At 36.4% G+C, this 27,362-nt stretch overlaps 3 protein-coding genes across 4 annotated transcripts; 1 reads left to right on the forward strand and 2 right to left on the reverse strand.

Annotated features, from left to right (window-relative positions):
- Window positions 1–5,633: 5,633 nt before the first annotated feature.
- On the reverse strand, window positions 5,634–10,977 carry LOC143459074 (NPC intracellular cholesterol transporter 1-like). The gene has a single exon (XM_076956036.1). The coding sequence runs from the start codon at window positions 10,951–10,953 to the stop codon at window positions 6,868–6,870; it is 4,086 nt and encodes a 1,361-aa protein (XP_076812151.1). The 5' UTR covers window positions 10,954–10,977; the 3' UTR covers window positions 5,634–6,867.
- Window positions 10,978–16,646: 5,669 nt separating this feature from the next.
- LOC143460352 (uncharacterized) lies at window positions 16,647–20,009 on the reverse strand. Of its 2 annotated transcripts, XR_013117868.1 has the most exons (4): window positions 19,850–20,009; window positions 19,196–19,699; window positions 17,668–18,095; window positions 16,647–17,530 (listed from the first exon to the last, which is right to left on the reverse strand). XR_013117868.1 is itself a non-coding variant. In XM_076957825.1 (3 exons), the coding sequence occupies exons 2-3, from the start codon at window positions 17,848–17,850 to the stop codon at window positions 17,255–17,257; spliced, it is 459 nt and encodes a 152-aa protein (XP_076813940.1). In that variant the 5' UTR covers window positions 17,851–18,095; window positions 19,196–19,680; the 3' UTR covers window positions 16,647–17,254. The 2 variants fall into 2 exon arrangements, 1 of the variants encoding a protein (XP_076813940.1); XM_076957825.1 differs by lacking the exon at window positions 19,850–20,009 and having other exon boundaries at window positions 19,196–19,680.
- Window positions 20,010–20,014: 5 nt separating this feature from the next.
- LOC143460353 (uncharacterized) lies at window positions 20,015–23,031 on the forward strand. Its single transcript, XM_076957826.1, has 4 exons — window positions 20,015–21,866; window positions 22,012–22,054; window positions 22,127–22,295; window positions 22,433–23,031. Exons 1-4 carry the CDS (start codon window positions 21,819–21,821, stop codon window positions 22,563–22,565), a joined length of 393 nt encoding a protein of 130 aa, XP_076813941.1. The 5' UTR covers window positions 20,015–21,818; the 3' UTR covers window positions 22,566–23,031.
- Window positions 23,032–27,362: the final 4,331 nt, after the last annotated feature.

Raw genomic sequence — 27,362 nt, forward strand, 5'->3', positions numbered from 1 at the left:
AATATCAATTGAACATTAGCCAGTAGAGATTACTTATTTGTATTATTTATCTGCCTAAAATGGGTAAAATGTGTTCTATTTCGGAGGTTCAATATGATTGAAAGAGCCGCATAATACCGGGCAAAGAGCCGCATGCAGCTCGCGAGCCGCGGCTTGGCCAGGCCCGCCATATGGCATTTTTTAACAAGAAATCGTGCATGCAAAGACTAAAAAACTCGGAAAAAACAGCGATAACTTGGAAAGGGTCTATTATTTAATCATATTCCCAAAAAATCTTAATTGTTTTTCATTTGGCATAAACGTAGTTATCCCTATGAAATCGGCACCTAGCTTGTGAAGTAAGTATTTTATTGGCGTCCGTTTATTAAAGTTTCTGAATCACAATATGTTGACCGGTAGCTTTTCACAAATGGGTTTACGACTCTCGTTTTGGATGAGGGGAAGAAAGCAATGTGATGTTGTAGTGGTTAACAATGGGGTTCATATGCTGGAGGGCTTGGGTTCAAATCTTGTTAATGTTTGACTATCCAAATCTATTTTTGAATTTTATATTATTTAAGAGAGGTGGGAGTTGGGGTCATAAGGAATGAGTTTTATATTAATTTAGACACTTGTATACTACACCCATTAGTTTTAGGTTAACTTACACTTTGGAAAAATTATTACGTCACTTTAGGTTGAAAATTGCCATACATTTCAATTCACTGACTAGCGTAATTGCCGGTTGCCGCATTCTTATTCTTATCTTCGATAAATGGCAACCGGTAAAATAGTGTTATCTAATTTATCAGCTGTCGTTTACCGCACTAAGAAAATATGGGTCTAGTGCACATCCAATTGACGTCACAACTTTTAGTAGCTGGGGTCTAGGCCTAGTATACAAATGCATCTTGTGGTTCTGCACGTCTGTAGTGCACTAGGCCTGAAAAAACCATTAGCGTAATCGACTAGTTGTTTACCAAAGAAGCTTTTTCCGATTTGTTAACCGGCAGCCGGTGAAATAGACGCAAACCTTTAGTTTGTCTTCTGTCATGCACTGTCGGCTCATGCACTGTCAGCCTGTACAGGGTAAAGCCTATACTTACCGTTATACTTTGAAACTTACCGGTATAAGTTAGGCTATATTTTAAAAGGTTTGTTTTAAAGCTATGATTTTAGTATATTAAAGAGCCCAGTTTTTAAATGGCGTAAGACCTATTACTCTATGGCGAGGCTATTGATACCTTACAGGCCTAAACAGTTCACCTATCCAAATGTTACGGTACCACGAAGTAATATGCTTAAGTTCCATAAAATATCGTAACTTTTAAGACATGATATTGTGGAGCAAAGATCTACTTTTCTGCGTCGTTCAACAAGTTTAGAAGTTTATCGAGCCCAAACACGCCGTCCGTTTGTCTTTCTCAGTTTCTTCACAATCAGGTCAAAATGTGATAATCCTTCTGGCTGGGGGGTCTTTTTTATTTTGTTCTCCAATCGCATTTTGCCAACTTATGCTGGCGGTGACGCCACATACAAATGCCAGTTATCAAAAAATTTCGAGTTATAAAAACACACATATAGGCAAAAAAACTAATCAAAAAATAAATAAATAAATATTGTGATAATGAGCTAAATGCTAAAAAAATTGTGGGTTCATTACAAACGTCAGAATTTTGTTCTTTGCTGTAACACGTTACAGTTTTTCCGGTGTCAAATTTAAAAAATAAGTCCATTGAGAAATAGTCGTCTGAAGCGGCGCTTTAAAAATATCAAGGCTTTTGAGGACATGCCAGCCAACCGACAGTGTATCTTAAACAAAGCAAACAAATTAAAGTTTGAACCTTTTTGAATGAGCACAAGATGTCACACAGTTAACATAAACTTTTGCTTATGCAAAAGTATCTCCAGGTTTTCGAACTGGGCCCGATATTTCATAGATGCCTTCACGTTGTATAACAACAAGTTTATTTTTGACCTGGGTTCCACATTCCCTGGGTGGCCCTGTAGTACGAGCAAAGAGTTCGGCTTGCTATCATGCAACGCATCTTTTCCTAAAAGGGATCTTGTTATCTTGATAAAAATCAATCAGGACGTTGAAAATTCTATTATTAATTATTTATGATTTTTCAAAAATGCTTATAACCTTTAACCGAAAAAGTGTTTTAGTTATTATGGATTCGCTTAAACTTCAGTTTGCAGATACACTTGTAGACTTAATTTCTACGCTTATTTCCCAAATAATTTTAAAAATATTTAGGACTAGCATTTTGGAAAAAAAATTGTTATAGCCTTCAAATGAGGAATTGTGCAAAGTACGAAGCGAATTTTGTTTTACATCCATAAATGATGCAAAATATTTTAGAATTATTTCAGGCATTTTTTTCTTTACGACAATTAGGCCTATACCTTAATTAGGCTTAAACTACTGTAATTTTTATTTGCGTGCATTGGCGTGCACACATATTTAGTTTTTTTTAAACAGCTCTGGTGAGGAAAATTTTGTTTGTTCGCTGGTACCGGTCTTTGTAGAAACACCAACAAGGCGCCTTTAAACGCGGAATTATCTCGGTGTTTACCGGAAAGTTTTCCATGTCTATCTTTAGCACATACTTGACTCATAGGCCTATACGCAATGTCTTCGTATCATAATGAAAAAAAAGGTCATTAAAACACTTGCTCCTTCATGCTAAATGGTTCTGGCGAAAATGGCCAAAAACGAGAATAACGGGGCAACCCCTGAAACTAAAACGAACAAAACAATAAACGTCTGCTCGGCAGCCGAATGGTTCGGGCGCTTGTCTCGGAATAAACGCGATTCGTGTTTCGGGTTTGATACCTCAGTAAGGCTAGAGGGTCTATAGGCCTACCTTTGTAATGACCTTGGGCTATAAGCATTAACGACGCCTGCTCTTGTTCAATGGGTCTGGTGGACAGTTTTGAATTCGAAAAATCCTGTAAAAAAATTAAAATGTGTGACAATTGAAATTTACGCAGAGGCTAGCTCGGTAACCGGGGCTCAAGCGACGAGGAATCATCGCCGGATAGAAGTCGTGCAAAATTTCCCCAGTCCAAAGATAGCGATTATCATATATCATACCAAGGGACCCAGTTTGCTTGAAAACTTTGCAGGGGACAAACGTTGTATGATATGCATACTATTGGCAGTTACACATCACAATTCCAATTATGAATTCCAAAAAATTGAGGGGGTCATGTCCACTCCGGCCCTCCTGAAAATATGTCCCTGTACCAGAAAAATGCACACAGATAGTTATAGGCTAGCCTTGGCAATTAGCCTATAGTCCGGTAATTATAGCAGCCTGTTTGGCCGCTTGCCGCTTAGGCTATAAAGACTTTCCTCGGTTCGAAGATAAATATTCCAATAGCCAATCAAATATGAAGTATAAGTAGCTTATATTAGCTAATTAACAAAGTAAGAGGATATAAGCTTACACCCTAGCTTCATAACTTAATAGGTTGACAAAAAAATTGAGCGAGTGATATGTGGTGTTGCGTTGGCTTACTAATTGATGTTTGAAATTATTGTGCCATGTCGGAACTACGATATTGGAACATTTTCTTTAATTTCTTTATTTTACCGAATTCTTTACATTCCTTATGTAATTTCGCATTGATTGCTTGGCTTTATATTCCGTTCACCGTTCGTCAAGGCACTTAGTTGTTCATTTGTTTCTTAAGTTACCGGTTCAATACACTTTTCTTTTCTTATAAGAACTGACTGTTGGCGGAGCGGTTTCTGCAAAAGTGCTGCCGAGAAAGACGTGCAATTTCAAAAGGAGACATAATAAGTTACGTTCTCGCTCTTAATTTTGACGACGTTCAAGAAAGCTCTGTCAGCCGTCGTCCTGAGCAGGGACGGCCACACTATAACCTGACATGTGGGACGTTCCGGTTCCTGTTCTCGCTCTTTGTGAAATAAGCTTAGCTGAAGTTTACTTGCGAAAAACTTAAAACATTTGCAGTCGCCTATTTAGGATTACATAAGGGGAGCGAAAAGTTTTTCAAAGCTAGGACTAATCAAAATTCTCATGATTGACAACCGCGCCCAAAATGTACAAAAGGGTTTGGTAATTATGCCTCAAAACCCACTTTTAAACGCTTCGCATTGGAATGTATTTCCATATACGTAGGCTACAACAGCTGCCAGAGGGGCTTGAAAGAAATGAAAGCGAATGAAAATAAAAGAAGAATCATGCCAGCCAGCCGCCAATTTGGTCATGATCACTTGTCGTCCATCGTCTCCATTTTGTTGAGTTTCTGTTAGTCTTTTAATTAGTTTTAATGTTTTGAATAAAACCGAAGAATGATCGTTGGTAGCACTACCACAAAACGCCAGGACAATATTCTATGAAAATTAACACAACTAGCATAGATAAACCAGTTGGAGACACAGAGTAACTGAGATATCATATCCAGGAACACATCCTTACACTAATGTATATTAGTAACTATTACACCAACGCCATCGTTAGCAATTTACGTCACCGGCTGCGTGGCCGTACGTTTGAAAATGTAATCTAAGAAATTTCGATCCAATTAAAAAGCAGACTGTAGTTTGCGAATGTCGCACGTTAGCGGTGATTTCAACAAACTTGTTCTTTCACTGGTAGGCGCTGAAGTATAATAAGTCTACCAAGACTAAAATGTGTTAAAGATAATCACATCATAATAATGGTTTAGCTGTTGTGCAATGTTGCCATAATTGATGACCCAAAGGCTGAGGTTAAACAAACTCTACATCATTCTTGTATTAAGCTAAAAATTTTATTTAGGAAAAATAACAAAATGCAAATAACTATAAACAGAATATATCCTGCCCAACTGAGTCAAAATGTAGTGTTTACGTTTCTTATAATTTAATCTGATGATTTCACTCGGGCACAGTTCCGAATGGCGATTAACAAGAAATAGCGTTGCTAAAATTGTCCTATATTGCTTGCTTATTAGTTTTTTCAATATGCGGCCCATGCCATATGGTCAAAGTCCATAAGTTACTTGTAGCAGTTAAAAAGTGCTTACTATGCAGAGATTACATAATGCACCCTTTGCTTTGTGACCGTATAGCCTACATTCTCATTCGCTAACACCAATCTCCTTTCTAAGGAATAATTTTCGGTTGCATGCCTTCCACACTCTTAACGTGCAGGTACATACGTATAAGCATATTTGTTCGCAAAACGGTGCAGAAATTCTAGCGGATACGACGCAGCAGATAATTTAGAGTGTATGCAACCTGTTTTTTTTGTATGTTATGTAAATAAATTTGCCAAGCTTTGTCACTGCACCAGTTCTCGGAAACTTTAATCGTGCGTAAATGGGTTAACATTGTGTTGCGTTGGCAAACGAAAATCGGTCGCAGGGTTAAAGTACATCTTTCACTGCATTTCAATATTGCCCTATTTACTTAAGAACGCTTCCGCAATTTCGAACACAAGTGTTTGAGGCTGCACGAATCTTGGCATCCTTTCACCTTCTGTGGTTTGTTCTCTTCTTAAAATAATAATTATGTCGGTTGACGTTGCCCCAAGCGCAAAAACAAAAGTATTTTGATCAAATCTGAAGCTGAATTTCTTGGTCTTGCACTAAACCGAACGTATTGCTGCAAGCCGTGGTACAGTCATACACATTGGTCCACTTTTGTTAACCTATTCCATTGCATCATTTATTCTCCTCACACTTTGAACACAGTAAAACAAAAATACAACAATAAACAGTGTTAGTTAATGATGTAGAAAGCCAGTAGCATTTTGGGTTTTGGATGTTTAGTGTCGAACAAACCATAATTTTATTTAATTTAAACCGAAACTGTGACTAATATGCTATCTTAAAATCAATATACAGTAAACACAAATGTAGTTCTATTTACAATTAACTAACATCTCCAAAAGTTAGCAAAAGTAAAATTGCAGTGAGTAGGGTTGAAAATGCAAGTTGCAAGATATGGCCTAAAAAGCCAAACAAATAGATACAGACAACATCGTTTATAACAATTGTCCGAAATTGCACAGCTTCTATAACAAGCTGATTATTAATAGGAGCTGACATAAGAAAACAGTTTTATCACTTACCAAGCAAATGTTTGATAAGTAATTTGAAATAGCAAACAAAACAAGTTTCAGGGGAACTAACGGCAAGCTTTAGTTCTGCATCAAACAAGTCTGAATAACCCAATATATTGCTGTTAGTGTTTACAGACATCGATGGCATGATGGATGACATATCAAAGTCACAACAAGCACAGAGTTATGGAACAGCTTAATGTTGTCCAAGTCATAAAGTTGTTTGAAACAGCACAGAACACACAAAAGGTACCATATACACAACACATGATGGATAGTGGTATTAAAGCTTTCCCCCTTAACAAGAAAAATCCACAGACCATATACAATATACACTCAAACGCCACATTGAATGTAAAAACACAGGTATTGTTAATTTGTTATAACAATTTGGGATTTTATTCTCAACAAATTGATTAGAGTTATTATAGGAAGTTCAATGAATAACAAAATGTTTATAGACTGTTGATAAGAATAAGTCACACTGAAACTCTGTTCAAAGCAGAAAGTAAATATTCATGAGACTTAGCTTCAATACATCGCGTTTGGGTTCATTTGCACTTGCAAAGCTCAAATGTTTTAGCATTATCATAATTGTGATGAGCAAAGTTATGTTTTTCTAACAACCAACTATATCACAACACAGCTTTGAAAACAAAGTGTAATTGTATGCAAGTAGAAATGAAATAAATCTTAAGAAAATGCTTACATTAAAACTAAGTTGAGACACGAAAACACTGGTTATCAGGAAATGCTTTAAGAAAAAGATAAAATAAGTTCATAAGCAAATAATACGGGAAAAACCTCAGTCAAGAAAATGTCCACTAGGGCTATTGTCAGTCTCCTTTGATGAGCTGCAACCTTCCTCATATCCTTCCTTATTGTGAAATTGCGCATAATTTTGGTGCGTTGCTTTTCGACGTTTTGGGCCAACGTAACTGAGCAGGACGGGCAAAAATATAAGGCCATGTCCAGCTCCAAGCAACACTACACACAGATACATCCTGAAGTAGAAGATCTGGAATATTTGTGACTTGCTAAATGCAAGAATGGCGATTCCGACAAATTTTGTTAGAGTTATTCCACTAAAAACTGAACTTCCCATTTCTGCCAACGCCTCTTTTGCACGAGCGACTCGAGTGCGTTTCTGACTCATTGCGAAAGCTCTTGCGATATGGGCACAAAATTCAACAGAAATTCCAACAGCCATGACCAGATTAACAAGCGATACAGCATTGAGGGGTATTTTCCATAAAAACATGCATCCAAACATGTCTAGAACAACCATAAGGATGGTGATTACTACAAGCAGTGCAGTTAAGAAGTCAAAACCAAGGGTGACAAATACCACTCCAAATATGGCGGCAACCGAGATCCCCAAGTTAAAGAGCGTGTCATGAACAATGGTTAAATACTGCTCGTAAAAGACGTAGAACACAGAATATGGGAATACGGTTACATTCAAATTTTTAGATATTTCCGCTGAAATGTTGTTGGCGTGCTTCAGACAAGCTATAAAATCTGAAGATTTCCTCGCCACAGTGTGGTACCCCATGAAGGCCGTAGCACCAACGTTTTCTCCATCATCAATCAATTTTACCGATGAACCATACGCAGCATGACCTCCTTTGCCACAATGGAGTCCAGGGTTGTCCTTCAAATACCACGGTAAAAACTCCATAAACTCGGTCGCATTTGGGCGTGGGTGTATACTGACTTCACCACCGCTGCGACAGGCGGTGCAGTCATTTGATACGACAGCTGCAGGACAAAACTGGGCAGTTAAGGGACTTGAACCATTGTATCGACAGCAAGAAGACTGTGGTTTAAGCCAATCATAATAATCATCGATCCAAGATGAGACGGGATAAGCAATTCGGGAGTAATTGGGCATTTTAGCCATATATGCCACTTGTTGGACAAGAGAGTTATTATTGCAACCAGTTCCACCACATATCTGGTTGGCGCCTTGGTCCGTTGTATAATCCTGACCCTCAGGTACTACGAAATACACGGGTGCCCCGACTGACAAGTACTCATTTATTCCAGCGAAATACCCGAGCACGTATGAATCTTCAGGCATGGACAGTGATTGGTCGAGACCTATTTCGATGTTGTTTAGCACAGCACCACTGAAGCATGACATAGCAACAAACAAAATAACCACCAAAGGACGAACAAATTTCGACAACACAGCACGAGAAAAGTAATTTTTAGCGAGGTAGTAAAGTATGCCATCATTTTCTCCTTCCACATTTGCTTCGCTCTTAATGCAGCAAAGGCAATCATAGCGCTTTGATTTTTGTCTGCGGCTATCAAGAGCAAGGATAGCCACAAAGCAAGTTATTTGCAGAAGAAAGTCACAAAAGATGGCCAACCCAGCAAACATGGAGAAAGTACGAACGGCTGGCATGTTTGATAACCCTCCCAGGAAAAAGGCAACAGTTTCTGATATTGACGACATGAACATACTTGGTGCGACTTCTCCCAAAACTCTCCCGATTTGTTCCTCACAACTCTCTTTGTTCCTCCTCTCATCACGCTGCAAATGCTGCGTTAAGATAAATATGTTGTCAACACCAACAGCAAGAGCAAGAAACGGAATAACTTCTACGATGATGAGCGTCAGTGGAACACCAGCATAGCTAAAAATTCCAAGTGACATGGCAACAGAGCACAACACAATCAACACTCCTGATAGACCGACTGTCAACTGCAGGTCAACAAAAATGCGAGCAGGATTGCAGCTGCTAAACTTCCCTAAAGCCACTGCGACGTACCCAAACATAATTAGATAAGAAGCGACGATTGTCATAATGTCTGCACTTGACTCGCGATTTATTTCATCCTCAATTGAGCGTTCAGAAGAAAAATTGACGGAGAGATTGCCAGGATTCAGCGTAAAGTTCTTCATAAAGGATACATACTCCTTTTCCCAAGCAAGCGCTTTGTTTAACTTTTCTGTGTTGTTATAATAATTGACGACGGGGAAAGTTACCACTGCTGCAGTGGCATTTAAATAATTGGTACTGTCATATCCTCCTAAAGCAACCCAAGGAAAGACCGGACCTCCAAACATGCCAAGGCATGAAAAATGAAGCAAAGTAGTGTCATCAATTGAAGTGGGACCTGTTACACAAGCCTTGAGGTGATCGTGGTAATCAGGTCCAGGCCAGAAGTCTTCAATCATAATCTGCTTGTCCAAATTAGTGTGGTTGTTTTGGAAATAATTGAGTACTGATATGATGGTACAGTTTGTGTTATCTGGAGCCAGTGGCTGAAGGCAGATGTCATTTAGGGTGACAGTTTTGTTTTCATACTCTGCGGTTATGCTTTCAATAGCAGTCTGAAGATTTAGGATTTCGTGTAGAACATCTTTCTGCAAGATTGGGCCAAATGGAATATGCTGTTGGTCAGCAGGATCTGTGCTATCAGTGTAGGGATCATAGATAGATCTATTGCTTTTAGGGGCAGTAATTATTATCTGCTCTGTTCTGTAAAATGGACCAAAATGCTCATCGAAATATTTCTTGTTTATTCTAGCTTGGCTGCTTGGGGCTGACCACAGTTCTACTGGATCGGTGGTGATGTTCATAAATTTAAGTCCAACAGCCGATGCAGCAATAACTACCGCACCAAGAAATAAAACCACAAAAGGATAGCGAGCACAAAACAGCCCTAACTTCCTAAACATTGACTGTAAGCAACCTTCCAGGAATAATCCCCACCGCTCTAACATGCTTAACTCAATTTCCTCCTCCTCAGCGTTGGTTACCGATCTACTAACTGTAAGGAATCCAAGATCATCTTCCTTGTCCATGGCAGAGCTATTATCGACAACTGAGCAACACGCGTCATCCATAACCTGGGCATTTCCTCTCCTTTGACACAAGTGCACCCAAAAGACAAGGTTTACAAACAGAAGTGTAAATGCTCCAAAGACAAAAGACATAACAATATAAAGTCCGTTGACTCCAAAGATCAGCCAGGGTTTTGGGGGAAGAGGCGGAATAGGAGGTGGCCCCGAGCAAGAAGCGGGACAATCACTGCAGCTGCAAGCACCATCGCCACTGGCGGACAGTTGGTTGCAGGGAGTTGTATTGTAACTCATTCCAACACTTGAATTGGTATCAAAATACGCAGCATGTATGTCAAATGGAGCCTGACCATTGTTTACATCATTCATGTAATCAATCCATTTATGGGCGGTACATTTCTCTCCGTAAGGCCCGCAGAGCACTTTAATGGCAGGTGTATTGGTTGAAGGGCTTGAAACATGACTGCACGAGTTAAACATGGAATAAGCGAATTGGTCGTTGATTTGGTAATTCAATTCAGTAATGTAAGTTTCATTGATTCCAGGAAGAGGAGCCATATTGGCCGTTTCATTAACACCTATTGAAGTAGCGGCTGGAGAAGTAAAAGTACTCTGATTAGGACTGCAAGTCATTTCGCAGTAGAGCGCAACAAAGTTTGCAAAACAAGCAGGGCATCGTGACAGATATTGATATGGGAGTTTTATGTTGTCACTCAGCGAAATGAGCTGATTGGTGCTGCAGCAAGTGTAGGTATCATTATCTCCTTTGTACATGTAAGAACAAACCTGCTGCAACAGTTGCAAACCTTTCTTGTCGGTTAGTTTCTTTGCTTTGTCGTTGTACAAGCAATTGACATGTTTCTGGTTCTTCGTATTGACGGCACATTCATCATACATGACACAGTAACCGTCCTTGTGTATGAGCTTGTCTTGAACAGCAGCAGTCGACGAACTCAATTGTTTGGTAAATTGGTGAACTTCATCAGATTTTCCAGGTTTTGAAATAAACAGCAAAACCGCCACAAACCAGCAAAATTGCTTTCTTAAACCAGTTGACATTTTTGTTTTGGTCATTGTAACCTGTATGCAATTAAACAATTATATATACAAATGTAAAAATATGCACCAGTAGGTTTGGGCAGAAATAATATATATTATATTTAATTAATATTAATAATTAAATTAATATTCGAATTTCTTGAACATTTCAATTAAATTTATTAAAATCAATTTGTCAATCGTAATGTATTTGTATAACCAGCTTATAAAACACTGTAGACACTAAATACTAAATAGTAATTTTATCTTTTTAATTCCAGGTAATAGACAGCTTTTTTATTCTAATGGAACTAAAAACTATGCCAAGTTAAATTTAAAACATGACTCTTATAATTTCTGTTTTGAATGATGCACTTTTCTAACAATTCAAGTGTAAATGCTGCAAGCACAAAATTACAACATTCTGAACAATAAGTTCCCGTATATACCTTTGTCATTTTCTAAACTGAAAGTAAATAGCCTAATTCTGCAAGCTCTCGAGCAGTGTTTGTAAAGTTACAAACAAAATCAGTGGCGATATTAATGACACAGGCAACTTTGTATTGTCCGTCACTGCCATGAACTAGCTTGTAACAGAAGAATCGTCTGAAAAAAGGGGGACAAACTTTGCAAATTGCCGACACATTGGCCACTGGATTATTATAATTATAGCCTACAGTATATTTATCCAATTTGTCTCTTTGCACAGCAGTGACTGTGATACTGTCAAACAACCTGAGCAAACACACATAATACATAATAAGCTCATACATGATGTTACCTAAGTACATATGCAAACACGAACCTTATCAACATGCACGCTGATTTTGTTTCATGTTTATGCCGACGTATAATAAAAAAAAGGCAAAATTAGGTGTTGAAAAGCCAAGTTATAATAAACAAAGAATTGATACTCCAGTGCAGATATACCATTTCAAAGTCTGTGCCACCTAGGGATGAGCAGATACAAACACTAACATAAGCAAACCCAAATACAATGTTATCAACGTTAGTGAAAATTATGATGATGTGATTTGATAGCTTGGAGACAACATTTTTGCCACCAAGCTAAACATTACAAAAACGAAACTAGGCCCTCAATTGCCATTATTACATTCGTTTTTGAAAAAAAGCAAATTGCTCAACAGTTGCATTTAAGCCAAATTGTCCCAATAAATTAATGACATTTCATTGGCCAAGGCTTCGAATTGATTAGGAATTTGTTTGTGACAACCAACATGATATTCACATTCGCACAAATCCAAATAATTTTGTTCGCTGCACATGACCAGTGTCTCTGCACGCACGATTTTTTGTCAAAAACTGCCATATTTTCTAATTTGACCTACATATAGCTTATGTCAGCACATGTCTCCTAAATCTATCCTTTTTCAGTGAACTTCATAATTAAGTAAGTTGCTGAATTAAGCAATTTATTAGCTTTGGAAGATGTAAGCTTCGTAGGGTAAGAAACTTTCAGACTTGGGTTTTACAATTAATTTTACGCTCTGCAAACCTGAGTAAAATATTATAGCAACAACATTTTTTCACTGGCTATTGCGTTGATATAACAAATTAATGGTTCACTTGGAATTGCACACATGTAAAATTTGCAAACGTACAACTCGCATTCACTACTCATTTGAAAAACTGAATTTAAAAAATTTTGATAACAAGTCATAATCAGTCATTTGAGATAATATTTACAACTAAATCAGTTAAAAACAGTGACCACACAACAAACCAAGCCAATGGGTATAAATGTGCAACACTTTGGTTATCCAAATTTATACCTGTAGCTGTATATACTAGAATAACTGGACGACGCCTGACTGGTAACATTGCAAACAGTTAAAAACTCCTTTCCTTTTGTGCTTCAATATTAGCATCGTGAATAGACAATAAAGGAACGTTTCTGACATAACCAATCATGACACACCAATCTTCATCTGTCAATTTCATAGTCTGAAGACTGCATGTAGCTTTCAGCTTTTAATACTTTTTCTGCCACCATAATCATGCCGCCGATATACTGTTATTGTAACTATAGCCTATATGAACACATGCTTTGTAACACCAGTTGCAAATATTTTCGATGCAACAAGTTGGCTAGAACATACGCTACAACTCAAAACTTAGTCGTCGTTGTATTAAAGTTGTCAAACCGGCGATGTTCCTATCCTGTTTGAGTGCCCAGCAACGCGCCAAACACACCCAACGCCAGCATTACAGTAAGTTCTTTATATCTTCCATTCAAAACTACTATTCAAGCTAGTATTTGCTACGGTCTACTGCACAAACATTTCTCTCAACCGATCACGCGATGGTGTCGCCACCTATTACAGCGCAGCGATAAAATGACGTAATCAATGATGCAAAGGGCGGTGCGCAAAAACGTTTTACATGGGTGGATTTTTGACATCCGTTCAAAGTCCAAATTAAATTTGACCACCATAGAAAAACAATTTTATTTCATAGCATGCAATGCAAGAGTTTTACATTAATTTAAGCCTTCAAACTTTAGTAACCTGTCCACATAACTTGCATACCTCTGCTTCACAAACCATGTTAACCGCACACAAGCACTCTGATGTATTTCCCTGTATGCTGGTTATACTCAAGTAAAAATTTTAGGTGGTATAATTAGCATCTACGCGTGACAAGCTGAGTACGTTCGCTGTCGTATGTGTGATATACCACTTTTAAGGACTCTTAGCCGCCTACAGTATATAAATATAGCACATTGACATAAATACGCAACGACGCATGGACCTAAGTTAATATCAATACTTGAAAGTTTGATTAACAACTCGACATTCCAGCCCTAATTGCTGGAATTTCTTTTCTGTTTATGAGGTTTAGACTTGTAGAGAGATCTTTTTATCTCAATAACAAAGTGATATAATTGTAACAAGAAATTCAAACGGCCTGAACACTCTATCTGAAAAACAGTTTCACAAATCTTTTTCATAGTTAGCTGCATGTATGCTTTCTGTCTTAATTCTACTTGGTGATGATCGTATCCCAGTAATAATAATTTTGTTTCGACGATGATCTTGTTTCTCTAATGGACATAATAAGAGCGCCTAGTTATAGATTTGTGACTGCCTTCTCTATTAAACGTCCACTACAGCACTGAATTGTTCCAGACGCAATGTTTTGCGTAAACCTGTTACGTAAGAGCTGACAACAAGGCTAAGAAAAGCTTGTCTGAAAAACGATATCGTGACTGACAAATCTTTACTGAGGCTGACTACGTGGTGTCGGCCTTTTACGTAACTTCAAACATAAATTTTTCTGCTTCCTCATTCTATAGTCCTACAAATAAGACTTTGATAAACTGAGCACAAATTGTCACTGGGCTGTAAAAAACAAAGTGAAAAATGTCTTAAGATCGCGAGCACACTTCCTTGTCCAAACCGTGTCAGTTTGAAGCAAAGTTACGAAACCATCGTTCTTTGCCTTTTTAGGCGATAATGAATCATGACCACATGACCACAACCGGCTATGGGAGATGCACACATCTAATAACTTTTAATCTAAAAGATGACATGGAACACACGTAGCTTAGCCTTTATGTAAAACAAGATCCATAACAGCGATTCTCAACCTGGGACCCGTCTGTGCATTTTCAAATGCAATTTTTCTAGTCTATATTCTATATTAAACTCTATTGAACCGAATCACTGGCGGAATAACTGATACACCCAAGAACCTGGCGAAGGAGCATTTGGGAAAAGCAGAGGCGCCCTTGGTGGAGCAAATTCCACCTAAAGCCAGAAGAGCTCAAATCAAAGAGTCAATGGCATCTCAAAAGAAAGAAAACAACGGCAAACCACTTGCATGGTTTGTCCATAAAACTTTATGGAATTCCAAAACAGTAGTCCATAGAGTCACCCAGAGTCGATTACGACTGAGTGGGACCTGATGATGATGATGACTCTATGTATTAACACAGGAAAGGTTTTGTGTTGCAGAATTTATGTACTAAATAACAGTAAAACTTTAAAGAAGAATGGTATGATTTGGATGAGAAGATTTATTGCAGTCCTTTAGGGACGACTCTGTACTACGACCCGTAATATTATAAATTAAATGAGTTTTTGGAATATTATTATAAGAGAGGTCAAAAATTCTTTTACGGGCTCTGTTAGAGAAGAAAGGTCGGTACCACTGGTCTATGGTGCGGTTATCCGTATTTTCCATGATAGATGTTGACAGGAAGTATGTCACAAAACTTATTATGACGCATGTTACAGATACGGGCCTTACGCAATGGAAGCTCAGAAAACCTAGCTGATTCTTGCAAAAAACATTACAGTAGAGTTATAAAGCCTTAAAAAATGATGTATAGGGCGCAGCGAAATTGTACGCCTTAAGTAGTCAACTACTGTATGTATGTAAATATGAGAACGGAATTCATTTCGAGGCGTTTTTGAAGCATGAAAGCGCAAAATATGGACTTTAACCACGGACGAAATAATGGACTTCAACCAACGATTTAGTAATATTCTTACTCATGTGATTACCTCTACCAATAGTTGCTGTCGTTCGCAGACGTCTCATCAATTGCTTAAACAGCTAAATCGAAGATAGACCTCTATGTCTATGCATTACTGTAGGGCGTAGGCTACTACAGATGCACTGTAAAAAATAACCTTAAAATTGCATACATTTTTATTTTATTTTACATAAAAACATATGTAGATGTTTGTGACAGATAATTATGTGTTTTTTTACTAACACACTTCAGAATTTACAAAACATTTTCTGTTTTTTTATTTTTTTTTATGTATAACCATAAAACATATATTTGTTTGCAATTTTATGGTAAACTTATGTAACAGTACACTAAGAATAAAAATTAGAATTGATAAAAAAAATACAGTATTTCAATAGAGTAAAGCAAATACAAATGTGGGCTCTATTTCTGTCATTAGGGCTGTAATACTAGGCTTATTGTTATTTATAAGATCGAAAACAAAACGATAATGAAAAAAATTTCTACCAAAACTACAACCACTTTTTGCAAATCCTTGACGTTCTTTTAAAAATTTCTTTAAGGTTAATTTGTATATTAACTTATTTATTCTATTTTTGTCCTGGAATGAAATATATCAAAAAGATATGTAATTCATATTTTGTATGTAACCCATAGGCCTAAACGTACCATGAAATGCTTCCACAGGTTTATAGTCTTGGTTAAACTCTATAAAATTGTATAAACAACCATTTTTTGAATTAAATTAACGTTTAAAGTTAATTTTTGTTTCCCTTGTTCCAAATTATGATATTTCCAATTCTTCAGAAAAAAATGTTTAGATTTTTATGTTCTTTCTCTGAAAACTGCTGCTGCACGTGGCATGCGTCTATGAGTTCTGCTTTGGGTTTGGTCAGGTTTGATGCACTGTATCTAATAACAGAACTACACAGGAAAAAAAAGTGACTGAATGCGTTCCAAAAAAATGGTTATGAATATCCCGGTATTTAGCCACTACCAGCTGGATAAATACAGTCCTTCTTGCGGCTAAATACTAGTCTGAAACGACTAAATCCTTTCCAATCGTGTTTGGTTATGAATATCCCCATATTCAGCCGCGAGCGTCCTAGTTAATGTAAACCTGGCTAAATACTCGCCCATATAGAACGTAGACCAGCCTGGGATTCCCTGGCTTAATCCATGCCAATTGAAATGTCGCACTTGAACATCACGTGACCAAAATGCATAATTACCAGTCTGACAAAATTTTAATTATGTATCCTTCCAAAAAAGTCAAAGAAAAGAAAAAGCGATTACTTTCAAAATTCACAATCGGCTTGATGCCGTCTACCACAAGCTACGAGAACGAAACTAAGGAAAATGGCATATAGTCAACTAAAAACTATATAGGCTACAAATGCAATAATAATAAAGTTTTTACAATAAACTTAAAGAAGGCAAACAAACATTCCTCGTTTCGAAATACTGTAATGTAAACATTCAAGCGAAATTATTATTATTTAAAATTATTATTTTGGTTAATGTAATAAAACCGTATATTGCATATGATGCAACAAGTAAAGACATTCGGACAAGAAATAAAACTTTGAGAATTCATAATTAGAAATAAAATGTAATTAGGCTATACATGACCCATATTCACACAACGTTGGAAAATTGAAAACTGAAGAAGTAGCCAATTTTTGCGATCGCCCCACAACTTTTTACCTGCAGCAGGATATGCTAAATCCAGGATAAAATGCACACAAAGCAGAGATAATAGACACAAAAAATTTCAGATTTTCCTAAAACAACAAATTGCAATTGGTCAACAACAACTGATCCGGGTCCCGGATCTCATTTAGTACCTGCACACAACTTATGTGGCTGATTTCGATCTTTAACGAGCTTTACGCTTCCATCATTCATAAGCTTGATGACAGTAGATAGCTCTTTAGGAGAAGAAACTGCTTCTAGTTGGTTCATAACTTTGGAAAATTCCATTAGGCATACACACCCTGTTTCACAGCACAATGACTTTCCCTCGATGAAATTACAAAATCGCAACCGGCACTTGTTCACCATGTTTTCTTTAGAGGAATATCCAAAGAATATAGCAATGTCGGTTATGCACTGCAAAAATAGAGAAAACGTTACAACAATAACGTTGACACGATTTTGTATCTTATGTTTACTAACGACAAAAAGCAGAGCCTGTTGTTTAAATTTTATGCTTAAGTTAATGAAATATCAGTTAAAATCACACTTACCTTTTCTTTCAACTTGTATGATGGGTACTTTTCTAAAGTCTTTGCAGTGCGTTCGTCACCAGGAAATTTTTTGATAACTTCCATCCTCCTCTTGATCGCTATTAATGACATTTCTTCCGCCTCGTTTGCGTGATTTTTCTTTTTCAGAAGTGGCGTCATTGTGAATTTATTTAAGGCTGCCATTTGGTTGTTGAATCGCTTTCGGATATGGGCAAATGAACAGGGCTTCACTGCCACAATGAAAATACAAAATCTTGTTTGTTAGATCCTAACTCACAACAAACCACTGCTCACCTCCACCAAAAACTGCTCCATCGCTGTTCCAAAAAATCTTTCAAGAAGTCTTCTGTCTTTGAGACTGAATGGACTGATATTAGTTCCAACTTCTTGAAGAGATGAAGGCAGATCGTGTACTGTGATTGTGGCAACTGCAAAGTGCACATATTGTAAATTATTCGTTAAAATGGTAACGCTTATAAATCCTCTATATTTTTTTTTAAACTATGATAAATTATTTCAATTGCGCAAAATATAGCACTATAAAAATTACAAACTTGTACACAATACATATATAATAGGTATGTATTTTTATTATAGTATGTATTACAGTAGCCATGGCAGTTACCAACGTAATGAAATATAATAACGCAAAAGCAGTGCAGTAATCACAAACTTTGCTTTTTAAAAATAAAGACAGGTTTACATTTTTGACCGTAAAACTAAGGGCTATAATTTTGGAACAAGTTGCAAAATTTACTAAGTTTACGTTAGCATTAAATCTCTAATACAGTACTCAAATACAATGCATATTATATCTATTGTAATCAAATTTAGTGTGTACACCAGTAACACCACCAATTAACGCTGCGTAAACCGACTTTTACATAATAAAGTAATTTAATCATTTAATATCACGGAGCTCGTTCCTCGTGTTGGTACAACAGAATGTAAATCGATTCATTTTTGGCCGGACAACAGCCAGACATATGTGCAAATGGAGTATATTGAACGTTTTGAATTAGCTTTGGTAATGCTACTGATCAGTGTTTTACATAAAAATATGCCCCTCCGGTCTCCTTCATAACAATGTCGCAAAGCTTGAAAATAGTTCGCAACGGTTCATGGTTGCAAAATAAAACAGTCTTGGCTACATTACAAAGCTTTTTTGTATTAGCAATCGCACGCAATTCAAGCATTACTGCGTTATGTGTAATGTCGTCGTCGTCCTCTGTTTTTGCTTTTTCTACGAATCATTGATTACGCATGGAATCACTCTGGGATCAAGTGCGAAGTAAAAACGTAACGCGTAACTCACCACCGGCAGGCGAAATTAGTTACAAGGAAGTCTTGCAAACGGAGCAGAAAGCTTTTGAAACTAAGTTGTTTTGAACAGCAATAGAAGTTTTAAGTTTAATAACTTTGCTCCCACAAGTTATGAAGTTTTACAATAAAAATGGAATAATCGGTTGCCGCAAAACAAAATGCCACATATGTGATGCCTGGAAAAACAACAGAATTGCCAATAAACCTTCAATCCCTTTAATGAAAGCTTCATGCAAACCATTCTTGAAAGCGAAATTTCGTAACCAAGGGTCCATCTCTGCAGTGTGGTGTTTGAAAAGAAAGTATTACTAGACTTGTGTAAGACATCATCCGCAAAGTTGTCTTTTATTGGTTGGATTGTTGGATACTTCCCAACTTATTTTGAGACTTTTTTCTTTCCGGCTAAATATACTCCAGGTCTACCCAATTCTCTCAACTTCCTTTTTCGTGGCCAGTTAGTTTGCCTGCATGTAATCGTTAGCCGCAATACTTTATGCATAGTTCTCCAAAAACTTGGTTTTGTGTGCTAAATCATGAAGCTCTTTATTTGTAGAAACTGTACCAGCTATCAGATCTCAAATTATGCATGCAATTCGATTCGACTTTACCACAACCATTTGAGGAAACATGTTCGCGACTCTAGTTTTCGTTACGCTTGTCAAATTGAAAATTACAGGAAGAGATAAAAATTCCAATTCCCTGGCACAACCTAAAAAATAAAAATTGTCCAAGGAAAGTAAGTCTGGGTGCAAACAACCTCAACCCAGAGATTATGTTTATGTAATTGACCTTACCCCAAACTCAAAATGGCATCAAACTTGCTTTACCTCAACACCAAAACACAAACAAGCAAACCTACCTTGAACATTTTTGTTGTGATTGTTAGCCTAGATGTCGTATTTTTTTGTGAAAAGTGAATGAAGTATTCGTAGCACTTGTGTGCGTTGACATTTCCGGATTATTTAAAAAAAGCCTTTACCATTTGGGGAAAATAATTTGGGTAATGAAATTTGTAAAAAAATCTTTTAAGTTCCTTCGTCCTTTTACAGCCTTGCATTTAGTAAAAAACTCATGAAATTATGGCATTGCAGGGATAAGAAAGGTTTTAAACAGTGACGAAATGTCACCATCTAAATATTAATGTGGTGTTTATCGCGGTAACAGCAACTATTAAGCCGGTAACTCCGACTGTGTCAAGTGGCTGAATATATTACGTGACACGAATGACATTAAGCCACTTGTTTTGCACTTGTAACGAAGTAAACGCCAATCACATCGTACACTGGGTTTTATTTAGCCATAATTGTTTCCAATGCATCGGTGGTGCGTAGTTAGCCATAAAAAGGCGTTGCGAACTGTATGTAGGCAGGTTTATGGTACTTGGACCAAAATAAGGCGTGGAGAGTGTTTTTTTGGACGAAAGTGGCATTTTATTAGTCAATGATGAAAATTGTGGACTATTATCAGTCACTATTTTTTCCTGTGTAGGCTAGGCTATATGAGGTTGTATACTTGTACCCAACTTAGGAATATACGAAGTTGTAAAACCATTAGGAGAACTTTGTTGCTCTAAATCTTGTAATTTGACTGACTATTTTCCACTGAATGCTTACAAGGTCAATAGAAAAAGGTTTCTCATTTTAAAGCATGCGGTTATTTGAGCATTTCACATCTGCTTCAGCACTATACCAATTAGTGAATTATACACAACAGGTGTATATTTAAGGAGGCTTCAAACACCAAAAAATACCATGCAATATTTGTTTGTTTTATTATACAGTGAATTTATTAAAAGACTAGTTACTAGAAAAATTCTGCATGGGACTCTCTGAAATTTTGCATGTCAATTTAGTATGCTTTGGACTACCATTTCGTAAAATGCAATCAAAAAACATGAATAAAACTTGTTTAACATAGGCGAAAAATCTAGAATTTTTGGCCTAAAATCGACTACCTAATTTGTCCTACTTTCATGCCATTTTTTAACCTAATTCTGCACGCAACCTGGGACATTGAAGCACGCCAACTGCTAGGCCAGACGTAAGAGTCTAACAAAATCAGAGAAATCTTTAATTTTAAGTGTTTGCTGCCTCCTTAGTGGTTTTGTTGTACATTGAAATTTTGGCATACCATTTATTGTTTTATTTGCGAAACAAAACTCACTGTCATTAAGTTACTTTGAAAAGTTGACTAATATAAATGATTGATTGATGATAATATTTGTTTTCATTTTACGTTACGACTATTTTCATGATTAGTGTATGTACATTTTAGGTTATATGAGATATGATTAGGTTTTTTAAATTGTTTTACTGTAATATGGAATCACCTGCGGAAGACCTTAGTGGCAGTGAAAATGACAGATTCATTAGTGAAGCATTGCCAAATATTCATTTTATACATAAAAGCAAGTTACTGTCCACCGTTGCAAGTCTTGGTGTGGAAAGTTTAGCTGATCTTTCTTTTCTAAAAGAGGAAAACTTAAGCATACTTCAGCCAATCAAACGGCGCAAGCTATTGATCTACATTCATAGTAATGCGCATCTACGAAAAGTAATCAATGAAAATAAGCTTGACATTTACAAATTGAAAGAAGAGTGGCCTATACTTTTCGGAAAAGTTGGGATGATGGTACATTACAAGAGGCTTACCCAAGTTTCCTTAGATCAGTTTCAAATTATTTTTCAAAATCAACTGCAGCGATTGTTGCAGTTTATGCAAGCACAACAGCTAAAAATGCAGATTTGCATAGAATTATCTTTGATGTCAATTTGGCAAAAGAAAAGGTTGATGCAGATACAGATGTAGATATAATTGGTGTAGTAATTATGCTCTGTAAGTACTTCCATGAAGATCCAAATGAACTTTTGTTAAAGGTGAGCACCACTAATGTCGATACAGATGTCTAATTTATGAAAATAATTTGAAAGTTATGGTTTACTGATATGTTGATTCGTAATCCAGTAAGAAACATTTGATTGTATAAGACTCATAGTACACTAAAAATATTTTTCTTTGAAGGAAGATGAAGATGTGCCGTTGAACCCTTGCATTGTGGCACATGGTAATTAATTTGACTATTTTTGTGTGTTATCAGTTGTAGTGCATTACTGTACTGTACTTTGCCTTTTGTTAGGGCCAGATGTGTTAACCTCAAAAAGGTTTTACATTTTTGTGGACAAGAAGTGTGCTTTTGACTACATCAATTCTGCCCTTGAAGCTGTCACCTTACCATCTGCATGCTACTACGTGTTTAATGTAAGGTATCCTGAAGAAGTAAGCGCGACTCTGGAATTACTGCAAAGGTTAGTTCACGAGTATCTGTACCTTGTCACCATTGTTATTGTAAGCGGTAGCAGATATTTGTTTGTTGTTTCTACTGTTTATTTAAAAAATAGAATGCATTTTAGCTTGTTGACATCAAAGTATTTTTTGCTTTCAGAAATTTTGCTAATATTGACCCACTACATGGGAGCAAAACTAAGCATCCTGGCAAAAAAGCACGGAAAAAAGGAATTAATGGCAAACTGCTATCTTTCTACAACGCAATAAATAACTTCGAAGTACTTGTGTAAGAATAGTTGTGACCAGACATTTCTGTCAAGTATTTCTGTTTTACCTGACCATTTTTCTTCGAGGACAATGTTGTTATTTGCATGTGATTTATACAGTTAGAAAATTGATTAGTCTGATGTAAAGTAGTTTGAGCACATTTTGTTTCATCGAAATGTGCATAACTATGTGTTTAAATGTGGTGCTGATGACTGCAACCCAAACTTCAGGAAGTATATATCACTTGTGTCTTACTATAAAAGAAAGCATAAGACAAAACCATATCAAAGAACTTTTACTGAATCTGACATTTCTTGTGATTTGTATAAACGTGCACAGCCTGATTGTACTCTGAAATTTTTGAGTAACCAACTGTACAATATTGTAAAACATGTCAAGTGTCATATTTTCAATGGTGAACTATAATTAACTGTCCGTATCACCACTGTCGTGCAAAGTAAAATAAATAAAAGTAATTGTAAATAAAAGGCGGGTGATTGCTAGATTTACTTTTAATAAAGTAATGATTTTTGCATTAATACAGCTAATTATATGTAGAAAACATGTGTATAGGATCTGTAATAAACATACTATCATTAATATTTTAACAGTCTTATGCGTTAATTTACATAACGCGTTGTTTTCGGAAAAAACAAATTGCTTTGTGTAAAAGCACTTTACATCTTTTGAATGTAAAAATACATAATTTTGTATGGCGACACTGCTGCCATACATTTAGATGTAAACAAGAAAAAAATTTTTTTACAGTGTGGTACAAACCAACAGCTTAACTTTCACTGCTAAATTACATCTTGTAATCTTCGCACGAAATTCCAAAGGTACAAGGAAACGGCTGTCTTCATTCCAGTAATTTGTGTAGTAAACGATATTCTATGGAATTAATATCGATTTTGATATGCGACTTTAGAATGAAGTTTACAGATATAGACTCCTTAGCGCCATCTATGAGAAAAAGTTCTAGTTCGATAAAAATCCATCCACCAATTTCCGATTAAACAGGATCGCACTTAAAACTATCTACGAAAGTTTTACCAGTCATCAATAATTTTGTTATGAGATATATTATATTAGCAACTGCAAAAAATTCCAGCAAATGTGATCTTGCCTGAATAAGCCTACGTTATATAGCCCATACGATGGGCCATAACGCCATGCTTTATAACTTGAACTACTGCCTTCTGCCGTAAAAATGGAAGTGGGCCATGTGACATTTTAATATATTGGTATGGCGGTTAACTGAGGGTAAATATGCTTACCTGGTAAATACGCTGAAGCCAACGCTGATGTAGACCTATAAAAATCGTTGCCATCCTCAGTAACTTATTTACAACACGTGATATAATCACTTATGTAACATGCAACGTTATTTGCTAATACATAAGCTAATTTATTTCATATTTTTAGCCGAGTTATTTTTCGAGCAGTCGCACGGTGTAGCCTACACAGTTCTAAAATATTAATTCACCTAACCAGTACAAAATCGTTATTGTTATCTACCAAAGACTTCAGCTTGACAAGTTTTTTATCATTCAAAAGGTGATATACGGCCTCAAACGATGTATTACATGCTTGATGACTACATTTTAAAAAGTTTTATGGGGCCATAGGCTTAAACTATATCAGCCAATGGTTGATCGGTTTTATATATCTGAAGAGAAAATATTTCGATACCATGCCAGGTTAATAATTGAAACAATTTTTAATAGTTTACTATTTTTAAGTGAAATGAAACATTTACAGCTTTGGCAGTGCTATTGTTGTTTTTTAGCTTAGCCCATAATTTAATTACACAGAATCAAACTTCAGCTTTTTTATTTACAAAATTCATTTTGTTAACAAAATTGCACATCATTTTTATTAACAGGTAAAAGAAAATTTAAGTTGTTTAGCTAATGTGCTGCCATCAATCATGTTGCTACATATGAAATGCTAGTTTTGTCCACTTAGTCCAGCAACAGAAAATCTTGAACGTCATCTAACGGCAACTACTGTAGGCTAGATCTCATTGTTCATATTTTGGTAAGAGCTAACAAATAACAATATTCTAATTATGTCATAAATTTATTGGAACACTGCAAGTGTAGCAAATCTCATACAATATCATGATTGATGCAGTAAAAATGATCCATATACCACAGTATGACGAGACGAACAAAGATTAAAAAATTAAGATTGCAATGAAGTCAACGTAAACGAAATCGACAAAACCGTGCTGAAATACAAGCAAACGCAGTGGGAATAAAATCAAACGTCGCAAGAACGGCAAGTAATTCGTTGAACCAAATTGATATAATTTCAAACGTAGGCTATTTCCGAAAAATTAGACTACATTTTAAATTCCACTTTGAATATTTTTTTTGTCTATGTTTTCAAGATGGCGTCGGACCAGTTACTCAAACAAACCAGCAAGCTCTTAATTGCATGTGATACATTTGTGAATTTGATGACAATTGACGGCCTTTTAGTAACTCAATCTAGCCACCAGTATCATTAATTAATTGGGTAATAAATTGAAACTCGTGTGGGGATCATGATAGAATTGGCAATTAGTTATATAAATTGGCATTTGCATAAGTTTTTGCATTTTCTCCAGTTAGATAAAATTGAATATTTAGACAGCTGTGTTACACTTGGTAAATTCTGTTATTCAAACAAATTGTATTTCTAACTGACATATTGGACGCAGATATAAGCATTTCAAGTAGCATTGTTTTCACGGCGTAAAGTTTGAAGTGTACTTGATGAAACGTTTAGATGACGTAGAATGTATGCGATACGTGGTTTTAGGGTAGCAGTATAATAATAACATGGCGTTAGCTGATTGGCTGACGTGTATGATATAAAAGGTTAAGCTTGGTTCAAAGCGTCCTGGCTGCTCCGGCTGGCGAGGCTCTGCGAGGGCTTGTCCCTTCAGGACTTGCTAGTACTTCTCACGGTTTTTAGTTTTGGATCTGTTTTACGTTTTGGCTTATTCAGTATTGAATTCAAGTGATAGTTCTATTCAAAATGTGGAATGGTGATTAATTGGTTTCGATGTGACAACTTACTCGGACAATATAACAATTAAACTTTATGAAGTTGGTGTTGATTTAAGAAGCAATATAGAGACAGTAAACGCAACGGAGTCAAAGACAATCATTAGCGGAGTCAAACAGTCAGACTTGGCTTAGGCCAGTCTAGAAATCAATCCACCACCCATTATTCCCATAAATGGTAACCCCGTCTTTCTTCTGCAAAAGAAGCAGAACACTGCACTTCTGAAAGATTCGATTTATGAAAGGTGAAAACAGGAGTCAGATTAGGATCGAGAGACAAACTGTATTCAACGGTCTGTTAGCGAGCGAATTGCGGCAGACATTTCAGAAATTCTCGAAGTATCCATTGGAAAGAATTCTCGCTAACGAACAATGACTGTCTCGCTGCTGGCGTTATGGATTGTGGCGGATGACAACGCTGGTCAACGCCGGAAAGCAACACAAGCAAGCTGCAAGCATCGCTCAAAGGAAAAATGGAAGACAACATCATCAAGAAGAACGAAACTGTCAATCTGTGTGGACACTTCTACAACATTTGGTTCTGCTCCCGATTAATTCTTAGCCGGTAAAGTACATTACTCATTTCTGAATAAATCGTAGCTTGTTATTGGTGTTATTAGATATTAGCGCACATATGTCATAATTATTAATAACAAACATATTAAATACGTTTCTTATTCTGATTTTACCTCATAAATTATGTCCCCACGGACAACGCGCACGTAAAATCATACTGTAGTTATATCTTATATTTGTTCTGCGTACTCCACGCATCATAAGCATAATCGAGAAATTTCAATTTGAATTAAAAGTTAATGTATTTCTTATCCCCTATCGACTTCTATCTATACTTATTTTTCAATAATATGTTTTGTGGTAGATGATTTTTATTTTATTTTTATTTGCATGGACACAGGCTAACTAAGCCAAATACTTATCAACGGTCACTTTCACCCATTGTCTACCTACAAAGCATTCTTTTAATCTTTTCTTACGCTAAGCACTTTTAGCTACATTATATTAACCCACCCTTATTGCTTTCATAAATGACTTACATTAAGTACAAAGCGTTAATACACGCTGTACGATTATTTTGCCTTGTTTGTCATCACATACCAGGTTGCAAACTGCCAGCCTGTATAAGTCAGAATCTGTTAATTTGTGACTGTCCCGATATAACCTCGATTCACAAAATGGGTCCACTAACTTGCATACAACAAATGCAAGGAGAAAACGAGTTGGGGCGAATCGCGATATTAAGCTTATTACTCAGACTGATCGAACTTTTATTTTCTTCTTTTGCATTACGCAAACCCTTTTACCCTTATACCCACCCTTATACTTACATTATCTTGCTATAAAAATTCGGCAAACCAAACGCGTTGTCCGATATCATTTGTGTCAAAATATTGAAATGCATTTAGTTATAATGGCAATCATTTCATTCAAACTGTTTGTGTTAGGTTTTGTGTGCAATTACAATTACGATACTTTTAATTTACTTCGGTTGTGGTAAAAGCTATATAAAGAAAATATCACAATATTAAATAAAAAACCCTTCTATATACAACAATAGTATTAGTGAAGAATATTTACTGCTATTTTTTCTATTGCATGTATCAATTCGTGTGACCTGTGATGACTGCACAAATCTGACTGGAGAAAACAAACAAATGCTCCATTCTCAAGGATTGCAAGATGCCAAAACCAACATTCCTACCTCGAAGCTTTTATGAGTGGGGGGAATTATTGTGGGGATCATGA

This window comes from Clavelina lepadiformis, chromosome 5 (genome assembly GCF_947623445.1).
Source record: "Clavelina lepadiformis chromosome 5, kaClaLepa1.1, whole genome shotgun sequence".
Taxonomy (NCBI): Eukaryota; Metazoa; Chordata; class Ascidiacea; order Aplousobranchia; family Clavelinidae; genus Clavelina; species Clavelina lepadiformis.

What these genes read in the sequence shown, in the direction of transcription:
- LOC143459074 (XM_076956036.1), bottom strand. Translation starts at nt 10,953, where the DNA reads ATGACCAAAACAAAAATGTCAACTGGTTTAAGAAAGCAATTTTGCTGG.
- LOC143460352 (XM_076957825.1), bottom strand. Translation starts at nt 17,850, where the DNA reads ATGGCAGCCTTAAATAAATTCACAATGACGCCACTTCTGAAAAAGAAA. An exon ending in CATACAAGTTGAAAGAAAAG is followed by an intron (nt 17,531 to 17,667) that starts GTAAGTGTGATT and finishes CTATTTTTGCAG; the next exon opens with TGCATAACCGACATTGCTAT.
- LOC143460353 (XM_076957826.1), top strand. Translation starts at nt 21,819, where the DNA reads ATGCTCTGTAAGTACTTCCATGAAGATCCAAATGAACTTTTGTTAAAG. An exon ending in CAAATGAACTTTTGTTAAAG is followed by an intron (nt 21,867 to 22,011) that starts GTGAGCACCACT and finishes TTTTCTTTGAAG; the next exon opens with GAAGATGAAGATGTGCCGTT. An exon ending in CCCTTGCATTGTGGCACATG is followed by an intron (nt 22,055 to 22,126) that starts GTAATTAATTTG and finishes GCCTTTTGTTAG; the next exon opens with GGCCAGATGTGTTAACCTCA.